This window comes from Notothenia coriiceps, unplaced genomic scaffold (assembly GCF_000735185.1).
Source record: "Notothenia coriiceps isolate Sejong01 unplaced genomic scaffold, NC01 NC01_scaffold00000493, whole genome shotgun sequence".
In the NCBI taxonomy this organism is placed as follows: domain Eukaryota; kingdom Metazoa; phylum Chordata; class Actinopteri; order Perciformes; family Nototheniidae; genus Notothenia; species Notothenia coriiceps.
Window position 1 is genome coordinate 280927 of NW_011333194.1, and position 16339 is coordinate 297265.

General features: G+C 39.6%; 1 protein-coding gene across 1 annotated transcript; it reads right to left on the minus strand.

The window, feature by feature from the left end:
* Window positions 1–3835: 3835 nt before the first annotated feature.
* Window positions 3836–12895, minus strand: cchcr1 (coiled-coil alpha-helical rod protein 1). Its single transcript, XM_010781732.1, has 19 exons — window positions 12657–12895; window positions 11705–11990; window positions 11438–11605; window positions 11210–11327; window positions 10902–11096; window positions 10595–10758; window positions 10376–10490; window positions 10064–10174; window positions 9281–9424; window positions 9081–9191; window positions 8765–8871; window positions 8533–8645; window positions 8350–8422; window positions 7386–7504; window positions 7090–7281; window positions 5254–5355; window positions 4963–5096; window positions 4759–4879; window positions 3836–4678 (listed from the first exon to the last, which is right to left on the minus strand). The coding sequence occupies exons 1-19, from the start codon at window positions 12724–12726 to the stop codon at window positions 4539–4541; spliced, it is 2583 nt and encodes an 860-aa protein (XP_010780034.1). The 5' UTR covers window positions 12727–12895; the 3' UTR covers window positions 3836–4538.
* Window positions 12896–16339: the final 3444 nt, after the last annotated feature.

A 16339-nucleotide genomic window follows, 5' to 3' on the forward strand; every position in this document is an offset into this window, starting at 1 on the left:
GCGGTCAGATCAAAATGCCTCCGAATGCAATTTGAATAGACCTACAGCCAATCAGAGCAACGAAACGTTGGGTCTGCTGCGTCATGCATTACTGATACATCACGTTCACAGTGAAAAGTCCCTAAACTCGCGCAGAGTAAATTGCAGACAGACAGCAGAACTTCTAGGATTAATTGTATATTTCGGATGGATAGATTTGTTCTTAAACGCCCTTGCATTGAGGTACAACAAGTCGAACAGGCGCTTTAATGCGACCCTACAAGGATGCCTTTACGGATTTACACAGACTCATATGCATTTCCCTGACTCTGCCTGTGACCTCTGCTGGCTGCGAACGCAGCTTNCACTGTTCTTGTGATCATTTTGACCCCACGGGGTGAGATCTTGCGTGGAGCCCCAGATCGAGGGAGATTATCAGTGGTCTTGTATGTCTTCCATTTTCTAATAATTGCTCCCACAGTTGATTTCTTCACAAAAACTTTTTTTGTTGAGCACATTTCTTATTCTATCTGATTGGACACATTTTGTTGTGAACACCTTTTTAGTGAAAAACTAACATTTGGAGAAAAGGTTATCAAAACACATACTTTCCCTCTGCAATACATAAAAGATCCACATTTTAAATATTGCTCTATTTTTCATTTGTTGTAGCCATAGCCAGGTAGGCTGTTTTATAATAAGTCACTCATGTGACTTCACGATGACCCTTATGATGGAAATGGAAGTGTTTTCTTTTTTTTTATCCCTATCTCCGATTAATTCCTGTATTGTCCCATCCCATATTCTTTGTCAATAGTACAATTCTTCCTCATTACTACTGTACTACATGAAAATATGTCACGCAGTCCTGCAGTTTGAAGTCAACTATAAAGCACACATGTAAAACTCAAGGCCCGCGGGCCAAATCAGGCCCGTGGTGGATTTAATTTCGGCCCGCAGGATAATTTCTAATTACTATTAGATCTGGCCCGCCGGTATATTGCACGCACGTCTTCACTCAATCCTGAGGATTTCCTCAGCTCAGAGCCTGACCCTAAACATTGATGAACTTGCACCCAAGATGAGATGCCAAGTGTCTGGCTTGAACTATCACCACAGCAGCAAACTGAGTTTCAATGGATGTTTCTTTCTGCACTTTCTTTCTCACGACAACAGGGCATGTTTGGTATTTTCATTGAGGGAAATATTTTTTTTGTAGCTGTTGTTGGCCTGTGGAAAAATGTAATCCTAAGAAATGACTCCGGAAAAGCTGCATAGAGCCATAAGAATTGAATGCAACTGAATATTTAATTTTTAATGTTGTTTTTATAGGCAATCATTTAAGCTTTGTTAGTTCCAGGTTTAATATGCGCAATAAGTTCATTTCAATACGTTTTGCAATAAACATTGAACCAGTCCGGCCCTCGACTAGTACCAATTTTTTAATTTTGGCCCACTGTGTATTTGAGTTTGACACCCCTGCTCTAAACAATGCCCCACATTGCATGCATCCATTTATATGGAAATTAATAAATTGGTGTGACTTAATCCTCTAATCTAAAAATAACTGCACAGAGTTCCAGAGATGAAATAGCATAAACTAAGTTCTTATGTTTTTGTAGCATTATCAACTCACTGGCAGGAGCTAAATTGAATGAGGTCTGGCCCCAAGAGGACTCGACTTTAGGGACATTTGGCAAACTGTGATAGGAAGTTTTGTAGGTGGAGGATTAGGTGGGTTCGATGTTGGCTATACAGAAGTTAAGAGCACAGATAGAAAAGTTGAAAGCAAAGGGTAAAACAACAAGCTGTGTATTTGAATATCGTGAACAAACTCCACTGCTTCTCATCTGGACCAAGGAGATGTTTCTCTTGATCTTTAGTCGAAATGTCTCCATGCGGTGGACACGGAACTCTCTTTCCATATCACAGCATTTGTGTAAGAAATTGGTTTCTATTTGTAGTCTGATACATTTTGAATACACGGTTAAGCAATAATAAGGCCATTAATCATTTCTTTAAAAAAAGAAAACAATACTAGGCAGAAGGGAACAATTATTTCCAGAGCATCCAAACGGTGGAAAGAATAGAACTGAGGCTTGACACAGACACTTGATGACAGGCCGGGCCGCTGACTGCAGATGTTTGGATTTGACACGCTGCACTGTGACAGCACAGCCTCCCAACCAGAGAGCGGAAATACTTTGCGATCTATCAATAAAAATACATTTTTAATACCCGCTGTCAGAGCTGCTGGGAGTCAGATATGTTTAAACACAGTCGGTTGGCATTCACGTGTTTGTTTGAACCACTCATTGAACATGCTATTAATTCTGAATTGTTAATACAAATCTGTCAAGAGCTTATTGATTGATTTTGATTACCCCATTTATTTCATGTCTTGTCTGGATTGCATTGCAGCATTAAATTATTTATCAGGTTAACCACAGCTGTGCAATTCTCTCCACACTGCAAAGGCAGGGAACATGTATGAATACATTTGTAAGGCTGGATATTGAAACATAAAACACATGGGACTGAGCAAAATAGGTGCATTGCCTAAAGAAATGTACCAGCATCATGTTGGTATGTCTGTTGTTTTTATTTGTGGAGGAACACAGTAGGCTATAACTTGAAATAGCTCTAGAAAGGTTTTCTGAATTAAAAGATGTAGGTTAAATACGGAAAATATGGATATAGGATTAATTTTCATTACATATGCACACCTTCACTCACAGGCCTATGTGTAGCTGCAGGGAATGAATACTTAAATATCCAATGTGAATCATATTGGTCTTCACCCTATTCTATAATATTCCAAAACAGCACTTTACAAAATAAAGCCCAAAGCAAATCCTTGAAACCCCTCCATGTGCTGCTCTCATCTTTGACAACGTCGCCCTCTGCTGGTTTTTAGCTGCACATAAAGACTGATATTTTACATTACTTATTCATTTCTTTCTGCAGTAGGCCGACGTGAACATTTGCTATCATGTCTCACAATTATAAATAATACAGCAGATCATACATATTGAATGTGTCACATGCATGCTGTGATTCAATGTACAAACCCAATGGTTGAATATGGAATTTTACATTTAGTGGCAAATTATTTTAAAATGAACGTGATGCATATTGGAGCATACATAATTCCTTCCCTCCACATGTTTTTGTGTTACTGCCAACTCTCAAGCAGTAGGTATAAGGGAGAATGCCTCGCCGGATTCCAATAATATTCTTTTAAAAATATCTAATTTGAAGCATTTATCCTCTGCTTGCCGTGATGAATCACCTGGGGAGCGATGAGTGTGTCCCAGCAAATTATTTTTGATGCTCTATTCGACTTTATTTTTCTGTGCTCTCCCTCGGTACTCTGCGAGATGTTTTTACCCAGAGGCTTGAAACTTCGAACTATTGCAACATTTATTAGCTCTCATGACAACATGACAAATTACACAATTATCTGATTCATCATGATGTTTATCATCATCCATCCAATGACTGCAAAGTCATTACAATTGACCTCAATAAAGGAACTTCAAATGGAAAATATTGATTTCTTCGCAATTGTCCCTATGTAATATAAGAAGTAACAGGGAAGAAGCACCGATGGCATCAACACCTGCTTTACCATAGCAAAGTGCACACTGAGCTAATGAGGAATCCGAGGAACTCCAGTGTATTTATAATTAACCGATGCAACCATCTTGTTTCATTAAAATATATGACTTTCTTACAAACTCTTGTAATATGTTAGTTTATCTATTTTTATTTGGACCTTGTCATTGAAAATTCAATCCAAGTAATGATTTGATATGAATGTAAAAGTTATTTCCAAAAATACGCCACATAATCGCAATATAAAAATACTTTTATTAATGAACCAAAAGAACAAAGCGTTTTTAAGACCATCACATAAACATCTAGGATCAAAGTCCCCTGAACAGACTTCTGTTCACTACAGCAGGACGAGGGGGGTTATGTCAGCTGTATTACATTTATTGCATTCTGATAAATAACCTGACAAATATAGTCAAATATTTGATTTGGAAGTAATCACCATCTGTCCAGTCATAAACATTGATTTACTTGTAGTAAACATATAAACGTTTCAAGCATTTGATTTAATGGGAAAAGCTCAACCTATTGATGGGCCTTTATAAAAAAAAAAAGGGGAATATTATTCAAAATAAATAAGAAAATATAGAGAACAAACAGTTTTTTCCCAATGTATTCAAAAACACCTTTCATTCTATTTTGGCTTGAGTTAAATATTATAATTGACTTTATCTAATTTCATTGACTTTAAAGTATTTGCTGTTAGTAAAAGTCATCCTGGAGACAGAAGCATACAAATGTAAATTATATTATGATTTAAATGTAAAGCATACTGTGTCTGCTTTCATCCATCATTCTTTGTATACACCCAGTGGCCGTGACATGCGTGGTTTTCTGATGTTTGGCTCAAACTAATTATCCCCAGCAATTTTTTTCCCAACACTGCCCACCTTATGTACAAATGAAAGGTGCTTTCACGGGCTCCAGTGAGTGAGTCATCATCAGCTGTGTGGACTGCCTGTCGATGGTCCCACGCTGTCAGCCTGTCCCCTCTCCTCTTCCTCCTCCACAGAGTCCTCAGAGCTGTTAGCCACCGCCACACTGAGAGAGTGGAGCCCCTCCAAAACAGACAGCAGCCTCCCTGACAGGAAGCAGACAGGCCGCTGGTCAAATTAGTCATGTCTGTATGGATATTAGGATGTGCATGAGGACACTACCTACCGTCTGCAGCTACTTTTGTCTCCAAAGAGCGGGCCGGTTTTTCTTCATGTTCTCTGTAAGCAGCAGGTTTTTCTAGAGCTCTTGTATACTCATGTGTCAGCCCTCTGCCAGTGACAGTGTCCTGGAACAGATTCAGGTCATCAGCAGAAATGAACAGAGTAACAACATTTTTTCCCAACTGTCTTCTGCTCTAAAAACTCTCACCAGCAGTCGTTTCCTGTCCATCTCGGTCTCCTTTAGTTGTTTATTCTGGACTTTCCTCTTTGTGTGTTGCTGGGTTTCTCTCATCTCGTCCTGTTTCCTTGATGCCTCTCTCTCAAACTGCCGCAAAGTCATAACTGCAAGAGACAACACAGACAGTTCAAAAACCGGGGGAATATGCTGCTATATACTGTGCAAACATTTCCAATGATATTATATTTGAGTCTGCATTACAGATATGAATCCCCCCCCCCCCTTAGTTAGTTTAGCCGCTGTGGGCATCAATCCTGCTACCTGCTTTAGTGTGCTCTCTCCTGGCAGTATTGACTTGAAGCTCAATCTCCCTCAGCTTCTGAGCACAGCGGTCCTCTATCTCAGACACTCTCTCCTGCAGGGCTGAAGGGGAACAACAAATGCACCATACTTAAACATTATCTCCCACACTGAGAAACAGAGTCTAATGCGTCATTTGTGTGTACCACTGGGGATAAACTGGATTTGATAGCATCTGATTGCAAATGTTCCTAGACACCAAGCTGGTTAAATCAATTCAAGATTGATCAATTGTTATGATGTAACCACAGTAGAGCATAAAAGACGGCAAAACAGCAAGGTGGCACAAGCCTAAAGGCAAGAAAAACATCATCATCATTTCTTTGTTTTTTGTTTTTTTAATCACAGCTACTGGCAAACATTTGTTCAGCTTTTCTTTCAATAAGGACAAAGAAACCTCTGAGCAATATAAGACTTTAACATAAATGAAATCCAATAGTGTGGATTTGATGTCTGCATCATTGAAGCAGCTATAAACTCATTTTAGATGAGTTTATAGCTCATATATATATATATATATATATATATATTTCCCATGATGACATGTTGAGTCGATCATAACAAACCCCCAGAGTAAATGAACAACAGACTTAAAAGACTCCTCATCGACTTTTAGATTGATGTTTTCTTTTTTTCTCCAGCCTGCAACTTTACTGATTTGGTTGACAGAATCTGAGCTACTTGTCCACCACTTTCTGGTTAAAATGGTTCAGCATTTGGCAGCTAAGGAGCCAGATATTTCCCTCAGGAGTAGGTGTAAAGCAAAACAGAGCTAAAGGTAGAGTGAGTATTGGACCTTCATTCATTAGGTGGACACAAACACTATGGCCAAGGAATGCTAATGTTGCTCTGAATTTGACGTGTGTGTGTATGTGTATGTGTATGTGTATGTGTGTGTGTGTGTGTGTGTGTGTGTGTATCATCCTGGTGCAATTTGAAAAATAGAAATTACATCATGATTTTTTCTAAAAATAAAGAATAGCATGAGGTTTTGTTGCTGTTCTAATGCAGAAAACATTCTCATCAACCAGTTAATAAATATACAGTGGAACTACTCACAGGCGTGTGTGACAGAGAAGCTGTTGGAGGACTCCAGGTTGTCAATTAGTCAAGGGATAGGTTTGCAGTTTTTCAAATATGGATCTCCCAAAGTTAGTATTTTTATTAGAAAATAACCAAATTGTGTTACTATCCTTGCAGACCAACAGGAAAACACAATAATTGTATTTATGTAACCTGTTTCTTTAAGAAGATGATTTGTCTATCCCAGATGGCTCAAGCATTTATTATCTTTAGATAATCATTTAGCTTTTTTGAAACAAAAGCCTTGTTTTTTGGTCTCCCAACACCTCAGTAAGGGATCTTTTCATAAACAGCATGAACAGAGAGAATGATTACAGCCAACAAACCATGTTACAACGAACGCCGAAGCCACGTAGGTCACCTGACTATTGTTTTAAGAAACACTTGAAAGAATCCATCCCTATTCTTTAATGTTAGTTTAAAGCCAAAAAGCTCTCTAGTAGTGGCTAAGTGAAATCCTTGAAACAACTGGAAAAAAGGAGACTCAGTAGCTCTCTATGAGCGACTACAGTCAAGGTGCTCTTGAGCATGTCACTATATCCCCAGCTGGGCCAGTGAAGCTACCAAGGAGAGCAAAGAGGCCAGGTGTGAATGTGTAGAAAGACATTGATGAAGGGCATTTCTGAAATAGAGCGGGAGTGCTCGGTCTGCTTTTCCTTGATAAGTTGAGTCTAAAAAAAACTGTCATGCAGCTAAAGGTGGCCGCTGCCTCACCACATTCGCTGTGTTCCTGCTGGCTGAGCAGCTCAGCGCCGAGCTTCTCCAGGTTGACCTTGCTCTCTTCCAGCTGAGCCTGGATCTGCTGCAGTCTCTGCTCGGCCTCCTCTCTGCCAGCCACGGCCTGCCGGACCTCTGCCCGGCTCAGCTCCAGCGCCTGCTGCTGCTGCTGCCTCAGCCTGCTTTCATCTGAGGACGATGTATAAAGATAAACTCAGACACAGCTGCCAAAACATGGATACCCAACAGATAATGTGTTATAATAAGATGTCGTGAGTGGTAAGGGTGCTCACACTGTTCTTTCAGATCAGCCAGAGCTCTCTCGATGAGCTCCGGGGTTCTTTTGAGCTCCTGTGTGAGCTTGTCTCTCTCTTCACACACCAAGCTGAGCTCCGTCTTAAGGTCTGTGGTGCTGCGGGGCAACACAGACAAGATGGCAGAGCAAATAAAGGAGCGGAAAGTCAAGCAGAGGCAACTGCACGCACGGTGTATAAAAATAAATGCAAAACTCTTTTATATGTAGACTAATATAATAGCCACTTTGCATACAAATGTCATATTGTGACATAAAGAGGTAACATTTTTATAATTATAAGGCAATTTTGATTTCAACCGTGTTGCCCTGCCCCATTTCCAGCCTTACAGAGCCGAAGGAGATAAGACCACTTCTTGTTTTTATGCTTGCTTTGTTAAGCCTTTATTTTGGAAATTGTAAACATTAAGCTTATAAAAACAATTCTTATAAATTCTCAGAATGAATGCCAAAATGGTTCTTTGATTAAATGAATGCTCTCACAACTAAAGCACTCCACAGTGGATTTATTTTAATCAAGGAGCAAGTGCTAAAACATCTGCTGTTAACAGCTTTTTTTTAAAAGCAAAGAGATGCTTTACTATAGTCATTCCACAATTTAAGGACTGTGGAAAGATGTACATAGTGCATTGCTTTTGTCAATACAGAGTATATTGATCAATTCATTTTAAATAAATCATTGGTAGTTAGTTGCAGACATAAACACTAAGTACAAAATCTCTTCTAAAAGCACACATATTGACAAATACAAAAACAATAATACAGACAAATACCATACACCAATGCAGTTATTTGTAAATTACTTGCATTTAGTCTCAGAAAGCTTTTTAGTTTGTATGTAATTGTTTACTGACTTCTTTGTAACAGAAAGAAAGCTTTTTTGCATAGGGTAAAGATTGTTAAACTTCATTCAATACGTATGACTGACTGGTAAAACCTCTCACCTGTCAGCAGCTTCTTCTGTCTGTTTGCTGGCCTGCTGAACTTTCTGCAGAGCCACCTTCCTCATGATCAAACCTGAAAAACAATGCGACATTCTTTCTTTCCCGGGAAAACATGCAATTCAAACTATACTGCGATCATCTGCTGAGATAAACCCATCCCCCTCCAGTCCCGTATGACTGCACCTTGGATTGTCTCCACGCGTCTTTTAGCAAAAGTTAGCCTCTGGGTGAAAGTGCTGAGCCTCGCTTGAGCTGCGTCCACTTCTGCCACCTTGCATTCAAATGCCAGACTGAACCTGTAAGGCACAACCATAATGTGTGAAAATAAAGTGTTAATTACATTAGAATTCTGCATTTGATTCCTCCAATTTATCTCCTCATGCTCTATTTTCTTAATTCAGATAAATGTGTTTACCTATGCACTGCCTCTGTCAGGATTTTAAGTTCAGCCTCTTCTTTCTGGCTCTGTGACTTTAGGTGCGAGTTCTCCTTTTGCTCCTTCGCCAAGTCCTGTTTCAATGCCTGGGAAGAGAATCACACAATCCATACTATAGTAAAGTTTCTCCGCACACAGCTGCTGTTCGTAAAACCTCAACTGCTTTTGGAACCTAGCAAAGTTTTCATATAGTCAGCATCCTCTGCTGTGGTAAAAATGTATGAGTGTTTATCACTTTCCTAGGCAGACCCACATTTATCGTGCATCATCAAAAATTCAGAGTCACGTAAATCACCTCTTTTTCCATTCTCTCCAGGTCCAGCTCAGCTATCCTGTCATCCAGACTGTGCTGGAGCACATTGGCCCGGTGCTGCTCCTGCTGGACCTGCTGCTCCATGAATCCGACCTAGAAATACAGTGCCACACTTTAAACACAGATTCAGCACAGTGGATTTGTTTGTACTGTGGTATACTAAGAGATGAAGGTATTCCTACATTTGAAAGAATTGTATCCTTCTCTCCTCTTAGTTCAATATCCTTTGAGCGAAGCTGGACGCATAACTTGAACACTTTCTCTCTCCAGAGCTGAAGCACTTGAAGGCCTTCAGATCCATTCTTCATAAGTGGGTCTGTCATGATCTATTGAAACACACGCGCACACACACACGTATAGTCAAGGCACACAACACTTGAGCAAATGCTTCACAAGAGCATGGGTAATTATTGCATGCAAATTAGTCCTGATGTTTTCCACGACATATTAAAGCTTTTTTAACACAATGACTTTATTATCGTCAAGTGAAACGTGCTATATAAATAACAATTGATTAATCAAACAGACATTTATACTTAACGAACCAAAATCCACTTAGAAAGAAAAAGAGAACACATTCAGAAGTGAAAAAAAAAAAGGCTGGGGTGGTCGGGAATATGTTAACTGCAGAGTCATACTGCACACAACATTTGGATAGAGCACCTCAGTTCGAATGTTCAGCCAACTGAAATATTCCTGCAGGGCTTTGCCATCCTATCAGGAGCCGCTCCATCATTAATCTAAACCCAGTGGTCTCTCCGAGAGATCCATTAAGTGCATCCACACTTCAGACTATTTCGTTTTAGATAAGAAAAAGACTGCTTCAAAACTTAACAGCTAAAGCCAACAACACACACCGATAGGTCGCTGCTTGGTCTACATAGGAAACCTGACAGACGCAGTGCTATTTCTCACCATGTGTCATAAGCACAGGCATGTATCATGCATTGCTATGCAACACTTACCTTCTTTGCCATTTTCTCTTCTTGGAGGGCGAGTATCTCACTCACAGAGTTGAACCTGACTGTCAAGAGCTCTGTCGTCTTCTGAAGAGCTGCCTTTTCTTTTTTCAGCCTCTACAGAATGGAGAATATGAGAAAAAAAGTTAAAAAGGATAGGATGACATGCAAATTAACTAATACATTTAACACTGCTTTTTTCCACAATCATTTCCTTAACCCGCTCAGAAGAACAAGATATCAAGTTGTTGTTTTTTTTCTTGTGCAATTACTTTACAGTCGAGTGATTGCAATCAATACTGTTTATATTGTCCTCACCTCAACAGCTTCATTTAATTGTTGCTTTTCTTCTTTCTCTGAGCCAAGTTGGCCGATGTAATTTCTGAGGCTGTGCAGAGTGGCAGATTGTGTCTCAAAAGCTTGTTCCATTTGGCTGAAAATTAAACAGCCCGCCACACCCCCAAGAAATGTCAGTGAATCTGGATACAAAGTGCTATAAATGCTTAGTTCTCTTCAGTTTAAGATTGAATGTGGCACCTTAAATGTTCTTTCAGCACATCTCTCTCAGTAGATGCCTCCATCAGAGTGCTTTTTAGCTGCAGCACTTCTGAGTTCATCGATTGAAGTCTATCCTGTAGTTCAGTGATTGTGTTTGTTGCGATACCCACCTCTGCACAGTGGGAAGCATTTAACAGTTGAAGCTGAAAGAGAGAGCCAAACTATTTAAATTAAAGGCAGGAAGTTATGATGATGTTATGTCTTTTTGACATGGGTTTCTTGGATACAGGGGTTTTAGCTGAAATTACTCAAATCACTCATTTCCTTGTAGGATTTTGCCACACACCTGCATTCCCTGCTTCTTCTGCATTTCTTCCAATTGTTTTGATAGTCTAAGAGTCTGCTGTTTGGCCTCCTCCAAAACCTGTAACCTGCTCATTTCTGCCTTTAGAGTGAGCTCCTGGGCTTCCTCCTCGCTCCTCGTTGCATCCCTCCTCAGTTTTGTAATTTCCTCACCAGACTCTCTCTTAAGTCTTTCGAGCTGCAAGAAACAAAAGTGTTAAGATAAACATATATGGAAACAAACAAACCTCTCAGGTGATCTTTTTCCACACCAGTGCCTAAATGAAATGTTGTGTTTGTAAATAGTTTTACCTGTGAGCTTATGTTCTCCTTTTGTGCATTACTGTGAGTGAGCTCCATTCTGATTTGCCTGAGTTCAGTCTTAGCCTTACGCAGCTCCTCACGCACTGCCTCCAAATCATGGCTCTGTCTGTCGTAAGAAGATTATTAACCATATTTAGCTTGGTCAAAATGGCGCTTTGTTAATCTTTATTAACAAACTGTAATCACTTAATTTCACAACATAAGCATATATTTTACCTGTTGATGGTGCTGTCTCTGTCTCTCATCTCCTCCCTGTGTCTCCCTGCAGTCTCCTTCAGGGCCTCCACCTGTCCCTTCAACCTCTCAGCTTCAGCCTTGTGCTTCTCTGCCTCCAGACGCCACTCTGACTCTAATCTGGACCACTGCTCACTTCTCTCTCCACATCTGTTTTTGAAGAAGAGGAGCCTTAAATGTACCAAATATACAACATAATTGACAAATAATAATATTATTTCTAAACATATAAACCATATTATGGGATACCTTGCCATAATGTCTGATGGGTGATCCACAGAATTTTTGTCTCTTATGCTGTCTCCTTGCAACATCAGGATCCTGTGATTTTCCTTCCTCAGTTCCAATATTTCCTGTTCGGCCTGAGTTAAAGCGAGCCATGGATTTGCAGGACTGTGATCCTCTGATGGTACACCTTGTTTTACCCAGGAGAAGCGTGGTTGTTTCCCTGCAGTTTGAACCCTTCTTTGTGCCCCGGCAGAATGGACACTTGATGTGAAATGCGATGGAGGTACCAAGTCATCCTGGATATTCCCTAGATTAACATGACATAATGTATATCGTTATGTGTGTGCATGCCTTGCATAAGCTATTTATGATTAGTCCTACGTAAATGTAATGGGGTTCATTCTATGTTCCCAAAGTGATCAATGTAAAAGGTTAGTAAGGGCCATCTTTTCAGTTCAGGTTGCAAATGATGTAGGGAGTTGCACGTTTCAAATGCAGTTTAAATGGTAAACATCCACTAATTTGAAGGTAAGCCATAACATGTATGTAGGTAACATTTGACCAACAGTTGTAGAGAAAACGTTGCAGACAACATTAAACACTACGAGTTGTGATATTATAAAAGGGTATTTATCAGGGTAACGTAGTAGCTTTACCCTGGGAACACTTACACACTCCCAATGTAATATTTTCCAAAGTATGTGTTTTCATATTGGACTTTCAAGAAACATGACAACATGAACATGAAAACTTCGCTCACCTTAATACATAATACTGATACATACATGTTAAATCATAAGGCTTGAGCTCACAAATGGCGACTAACTTAGCTAGAGCTTTGACGTTAAGTTAGCTAGGCAACACTGTAGGGCCTAGTGTAGGCTAACGTTAGCTAGCATTATGTTAAAATCAACATTAGCTTGAAGTTGGCAGCAAATGTAAACCAAAAATGCAGCTACATCAATACACTTACGTGAAACGGTTGGTGTACTAAAATCATTTGGAGCTATGAGTCTTTCTGTTCCCACGTTATGTCTCTCCATGTTCAAAGCATTAGCTGTCCCTGAAAGTAACAAACTACACAGTAGTGCCTGGTTGTTTTGAGTTGTTTGGGTGACGTTTTACCGTTGATTCTCCCGCGAGATCCGTCATTGGTGGTTGCCCTTAGTTACGCGTTATAACGGCAACATCCGGGGCTCTCTCATAGACGAGTTTTAATGTGTAAATTATACGTCAGTTATATTCAACTTATTAGAATCACCGCAGCAAATGTGCATCTTTATGAACTCAATATAAATCCAATAAAAGTAGTTATCGAATATAACACATTACTCTCACGCACTGCATCATGGGAAATAAGTGGCAACCTGAACATGGTGGTGGTTGAAATCCCAGAGCTATGTCTTGTAGGTTGTTCCTCCCCTCAGGCTTACTCAAATATCCACTGCAAGAACCCTGCATTTGCCATTATTGCATCTATTGGCTGGTACAAGAACGCCAGGGGCGGTACACAAGCCCAGTATATAGCCTGGATATAATGTTACCTGAAAGACAAAATAATGGACAAAAAAGTCCATATTCGCAGTTTTTGATGCAGACAGACTTTATGCACAGGTCTGGACCATGGGAGGTTTTAGTGACACACTGTATTGTATATGATAGGGATCTATAATGGGGAAGATTTTACATATATTTATGTCAAATTTGGTTTGACGACCATGTACCACTATATTTTTCTGAAGGTGGTTTGATTAGTCTGTTTAATCAGATATCATTAAGATATTGAGAACAATTATAGTGATGATGTGCAAAAGGTGCTCAGTGAAAATGCACCTATTTATGACCTGAAACTAAGCCATTCCACCTTTACCTGTGATTCTCTCACTTCAAGAACACCCCGGGGCTATCTGACAACCAGACAGCACGGAGCATGCTTTCTGAGCAAATAATTGCAGCTTTGATTGGTAATTGCTAATAATTTGGTTATGTAATTGAAATCTTGGTTTAAGATGCATCTATAAATATGTTACCTCCAACTGTAAAATGATCAGTAGGTCTACATGAATAATTTACATGTGGCATTTGCATATTTTGACAGTTTCTGTGTGCCTACGTTCCTCGAACTGCAGTGATGCACATATTGCACACACTGCATTTGTGCTGTAAATCTATAAACTACAACCACGAACCATCTTCAAATGAAGGATGTTAGCTATTGTTTGTTATGTCTGGCATTATATTCCCATTTTAGATGGCTATATTCACTATACCATATTTTCTATTTCTTCTTGTGTTGTTTTCCTCTATCTTCAGCAGCCATTTCTGTTTACTCTTACCTAAAGTACACCCGCCTCGCTACAGCTACCGTGACCCACTTTCCCCATGGGGTGCATTAAAGTTTCATATAATCTAATCTATTTATGGGGAAGAAATAAGCATTTTACTTTGATTCATTTATGTTGCATATATTGATACAACCTTACAATACAACAACATACTGTAAGACAAATAAAAGAAAGTGGGGATGGCTACATAAGTATGGTGTATTGAAATAAATGTACATTGAATGATGGCAGTCCAGCAGGCATGAAGGACTCTGGACCTTTTATCCATAACTTAGTGAAGTGGTTTTTAGGGGAGAGCAGTAGTAGTGCTTCTCTTCGTTATTTGTTCCTGTTGGTATTGTATCCTCCATGCACTCGACAGACTGCAGCAAGAACAAAGTGATCAGAGCCACCGGGAATCCAGAAAGCATGGACAATACTGACCCTGTTCAGAAAGGGCCTGGGCTGTATGCTTATCATCAAATGGCCTCAACTGGATCCTTTACATTTGAGGGAGAAGTACATTCAAAGCCCCTTTCGAAGAATGGTTCGGCAAAATAGATTGCCACACAAGTTATTTTGGTCCTTTGAACCTCAGTTTTGTTGAGTACTCGTGACGACAGAAGCCACATCAACTGGATTCACCAGTTTTTCAAAGTTCCGCTTTCAATAATACATTGTCAATACAGTATTTTCTACACCTGCTTTCTATGGCATCTGGCATTGTTCTAAAATCTCTCTGAGGACTTAACGTCCTTTTTTTCACAGCATAACCAAATTCCTCCCACTCCTGAGGTTGCCCACCCAAAAAGTACCTTTCTCGAGTGAGGCCTGCATGCTTATATAAATGTCTTATGGTGTGCAATGTGCGGCCCAGCATTAGGACTGCATTTACTGTATATAGCCCTTTTCCATTCTTTTGGGACTACTCAAAGCTCAAGTCAGCATTCCCCCATTCACACACATTCTTACAGGCAGAGGCTTCCATACAAGATGCCACATTAGGATAGACATTCACAGACCGTTGGCCATGCCATCGGGAGCCATTTGGACTTCATCTTCATGCCCCCCCCTCTCAACCAACTTACTCCTGACTGCTTTTCTGTTTTGTTTTGTTTCTTTGTTTCTTTTTGTTTTTGTTTTTGCTTTGTTTGTCTACCCTCCCTCCCAAATGTAAAGCGTCTTTGGGTTCAAGAAAAGCGCTATAGAAATAAAATGTATTATTATTATCTTGCCTAAAGACACTTCGACTTGTTGACTGCAGGGGTTGGGGAACAAACCACTCCACCCCTAATCCACAGCAGGTCTTAATCTGAAAATGTAGTGCAATAGTTGTAAGGCTTAAAAAGACAACGGTAGAAGCCGTGGAAGGTACATGAGCTGGAGCAAATGCAGACATTACATATTATGATGATTGACAGATTCACTTTACCATGCCCATGGGATAAGTCCTCTTGATAGTCTTCATCTACTTTTTAGTTCAACCCTAAGTGAGATTCTTTCCATCAATAGAGAATGAAAATATTTTTATTATTTATAGGGATATCCTGGCACACCCATGGCCATGGAAACAGCTTTGTCTTTGTCCCTTATCAAGCTGACTCAGCCCACACTTACTTGATGTGGAGAAACTGTCCATGGCTGCAGATCTGGACTGGAAATGGTGTCTTTAATTAAAATGTCTTCCTTTCAAAATGTGCTTGTTGAACTTTTCACATGCCACAAGGGTAATATTGCTGAGTCCAGTACACACACACACACACAGAGAGAAATGCCCTTATTAAAAACGTAGTGTTGGGGCTGTATAAGATGCTAAAAACACCAGTGACATAACAATCCACTATCCTATACTAACTTCTTTAAAAGATGATAATAATCTCCTTGCATTCAAAATATCTTTATAGGTTTTATCTTCTTTATGTATCAATAAGGCATTGTTCAGGCATTTTTTTTATCAATATAATTTCATTTCATTTTTATTTGTCCCGGTCATGGTATGCAAAACCAAATGTACAATAATTGCCACAAAACATGACTCTACCAAAACACCATTGAGCGAAAAGGAGCAGGGAGAAGAATAAAATCTTATGTGACCTGCCCCTTTCTAAAAAAAACAAAATAAATACAAATAGATGGTCTGCCCTTCATAATAATAGCTTTTTTTTCTTCTTTTTTTTTCACAGCCAAACATAACAGTATCTTAGGATACTAAGAGAAACACAAACAAAAAAATACTTATTTCCCACTTGACGGTTAACGGAAAGAAACAAAACAACACCAAAACATCACATGTATAAGGAAAAGAAAAAGGAAAGTGCCAACAAACACCCTC